This window comes from Austrofundulus limnaeus, unplaced genomic scaffold (genome assembly GCF_001266775.1).
Source record: "Austrofundulus limnaeus strain Quisiro unplaced genomic scaffold, Austrofundulus_limnaeus-1.0 Scaffold144, whole genome shotgun sequence".
NCBI lineage: Eukaryota > Metazoa > Chordata > Actinopteri > Cyprinodontiformes > Rivulidae > Austrofundulus > Austrofundulus limnaeus.
The window spans coordinates 1142145-1145827 of record NW_013952546.1 but is presented as its reverse complement, the minus strand read 5'-3'; the positions used below and the strand labels follow the sequence as shown (position 1 = coordinate 1145827).

Here is a 3683-nt window from a genome sequence, read left to right as displayed (position 1 = left end):
ATATATATATATACACAGTATGTTACAGGTTTTCAGGTTCTGAACCAGTAGCTGAAAACTGGGCGACATCTAGTGGCCAGTCTGCAACACAACAATTACATGGAGCAACTAGAAAAGTTCCATGAGGAACTTTTACGAATACTGCCACGTGGCCATTATTTTATATATATGTTTTTACTTTACTATATTTTGGTAATCGCACATCTCAACACACCAAATTTCAGCTCATTATGTCTAAAAATAGCTGAGTTACAACCATTTAAAATTAGCTTTGGTGGCCATCTTGTTTGATTTTTTTTATTCAGAATCTGTTGGGCACCACCTTCAGCAACCACCAGACTAAATTTCAGCTTAATATCTAACATTTTCTGATTGAGCTAAGGTGGCCATCTTGGAATTTTGACTTCCAATCATAAAGATCGCTCTCAGCTACCAATAGACTACACCAAGTTTAAACTAAGTAGCTTGAAAAATGTTTCAGTTATAGCCACATGACATTAGAAGTGGTGGCCATCTTGAATTTTTAATGTGCATTTGTTGAAGATTATTGTCGGCTACTATTATACTAATTATCAGCTTTATGTGTCTAGAATTGGTTGAAATTATCTTCTTTCAAACTGGCATTGGCACTTAGCTTAAACTGAGATGACTTTCAAAATCTAATGGAGATTGCTCTTGGCTACCACCATGCTAAATTTTGGATCATTCTTAGCTACGATCATGCAAAATTTCAGCTCAATATATTTTAAAACAGCTGAATTAGAGCCATTTGAAGTTGGCTGTGCCGGCCTTCTTAAAGGGATCCACGATTAGTTGTAACATTAAACTTTATTTGANTCGCTAGCAGCCTCGTACCGATGACCTAGTTGATGTCATCAGTTTCCCAAAATGCTTTGCGTGTAAATAAAATGGCCCCGTCCGTGTAATATACTGTATTTTAAACTTTTAGTTTAAAAATCATAAAAACTGAACATCCTACAGTATTTTTAGTCTTTATTTTACAGTTAAAGTATATGTTTATCATATAAAGTCTAACATTACAACTAGTCGGGGATCCCTTTAATGTCCAAATCCAGAGTATTTTTTAGTTTTATATGTGCCCCCTAAAAACACATTGGGCCACCCCTTGTAAAAAAAAGTCTAGCTCCGCCCCTGCAAATATAACTGTTTTTATTCATCTAATGTGCAGACGAACCCATATGTTTCGGCTGGTCACTTGTGTTAACTTCTGTCATCACAAAGCCTCCGCCCAAACGACTCCCGCCCATCCGCAGCTATCTGAAACCCTGGCAGCGAGCCACAGCGTATCAGCTCCTCTGGTGACCCTCAGTTGATCTCAGTCTGGTTTTTAGAGACCCCCCGATCGTCAGCGGGGTCAAAATGCCTCCCAGAGACACTTGTCTGAACCGGACTGCCAGCACTGCCCGCCACTAAATGAGGTAAGATTGTTTTTTTTTTATTGTATTTGTTTCAGAGTGTAACTTTAGGTGCACYTGTCTTAAAATACCTCATTATAAATGTTTATTTATTTATTTAATTTGAAGTTTGCAGGTTATGCTGGAATGTGTTTGAGATTTCATGATGTTTTAATCGAACCTACAAGCCGTCGGCCTGTTTTTCACAGATGTTGCTGCAGAGAAGCCTGAGCAGAGGTCTGGGGCTCGGCCTTCTGCTGTTCGCTCTTCTTCACGAAGCCWCCGCTCAGAGGAGGAAGACGACACGGAGGAAAAAGGACAAGCTGCTCAACGATGGAGGTAACGGTTCCGAWAAGAAGTCTCCACAAGCTGGAGGTGAGAGCGAAGGAGGAAAGAACCGATTAATCAAACCACTTCACCTGAATCCATCTTTTTATTCACTGACTGAAACACAGGCATCCAGCTGCTCCTGTGTTTTCAGATTTTTGCTTGTAATTGTTCTGTGTGATCATTAAATCTTAAATAGCAGCATCCTGATCCAGCAGTCCTGCAGGACTCCCCTGAGGTTTCAGACACTAAGACAGCTGGAACAAATCCTTCATGTCCTGAAAACTGTGACAGGGCCTCATTGGACCAGACTTGTTTTTACAGCACATCCCTTTGGGGCCAAGTTTTCTCTCTGAAGTCTTTGTCATCTTGTTCAAACTGATGGAATCACTTCTCACAGAGTGTACAGGTCTGCTRCGGTGTAAAACCCAGGACGACCCAGGAGAACAGAGTCCAGAACATCATCTCCCTTTGTGACGAACAAGCTGCTGCCCCGGGTCCTCCCCGAACAGAACCTGGGGTTCTGACAACAACAGGAGAGTTAAACCCAGTTCTGCATCATCAGCATGAAGCTGTAACATCCCTTTACCCTTACCTTTACCTTACCTGCAGCAAAACAGCCGAAATACAAGCTGAAGGCCAGAACTGAACTGGAAACCAGTTCTACCTGAGCTCCAACAAAACATCTTCATTAATGTTTTCTGTCAAACCCCAGGAGCTGAAACTGAGATGTTCAAATTAAAACAAGAAAAGCAGCTAAAATAAAAAAAAGGCAAAAGCAAAACAAAAAATGACCAAAACTGCAGCTAGAGTATAAAAGTAGAAAAATCATAGCTAAAAGCTAAAATCATGAGAACTGTAGCTAGAGGCTAATAAGAGCAAAWCCATGGCTAACAACTAAAATTTCAAACAAAAAGCAAGGCTTTAATCTAAAAAGAGCAAAACCATAGCTAAAGAGTTAAAAAAGCTAAGCTGTACTGAAGTGCTAAAATTAGCTAAACTCAAGGTAGAGGCTAAAAGTAGCAGAATCATAGCTAAAATCTAATAATGAGAACTGTTGCTAAAACCTAGAATTAGCAAAATTATAGCTAATTGCAAAAAAATTATCAAAAATAGTAGCTAATAGCTAAGACTAGCTAAACTGTAGCTTGAGGCTAATATGAGCAGAATTATGGCTAATGGCTAAAATTAGCAAAACAAGAAGCATGGCCATAAACTGAAATTAGCAAAATTGTTGCTAAAAGCTCAAATTTGCTTAACTGAAGGTAGAGGCTAAGAGTAGCCAAATCATGGTTTAAAGCTAAAATTATGAGAACAGTAGCTAAAAGCTAAAATTAGCAAAACTATCATTAAATACAAAAATATTGAACTAGTAGCTAATTGCTAAAACTAGTTAAATTGTAGCTAGAGGCTAAAACCAAGGCAAATGACTAAAATTAGCAAAACAAAAAACATGGCTGTAATCTAAGGCCAGCAAAATTGTTGATAAAAGCTAAAATTAGCAAAACTATCATTAAATACAAAAATATTGAACTAGTAGCTAATTGCTAAAACTAGTTAAATTGTAGCTAGAGGCTAAAACCAAGGCAAATGACTAAAATTAGCAAAACAAAAAACATGGCTGTAATCTAAGGCCAGCAAAATTGTTGATAAAAGCTAAAATTAGCTAAACTGAAGTCAGAGGTTAAAAATAGCTAAACTATGGCTAAAAGCTAAAATTAGCAAAACTATCATTAAATACAAAAATATTGAACTAGTAGCTAATTGCTAAAACTAGTTAAATTGTAGCTAGAGGCTAAAACCAAGGCAAATGACTAAAATTAGCAAAACAAAAAACATGGCTGTAATCTAAGGCCAGCAAAATTGTTGATAAAAGCTAAAATTAGCTAAACTGAAGTCAGAGGTTAAAAATAGCTAAACTATGGCTAAAAGCTAAAATTA

General features: G+C 37.6%; 1 protein-coding gene across 1 annotated transcript in view; it reads left to right on the top strand.

Annotated features, from left to right (window-relative positions):
- The first annotated feature begins 1109 nt into the window (after positions 1-1109).
- The window catches only part of col28a1b (collagen, type XXVIII, alpha 1b), a 17054-nt gene continuing 14480 nt past the window's right edge, over positions 1110-3683 (top strand). Inside the window, exons 1-2 of the mRNA XM_014016401.1 lie at positions 1110-1439; positions 1625-1790. Of these exons, the coding sequence (XP_013871855.1) occupies positions 1625-1790 (166 nt within the window). The 5' untranslated portion in view covers positions 1110-1439. The remainder of the gene's footprint in view (positions 1440-1624; positions 1791-3683) is intronic.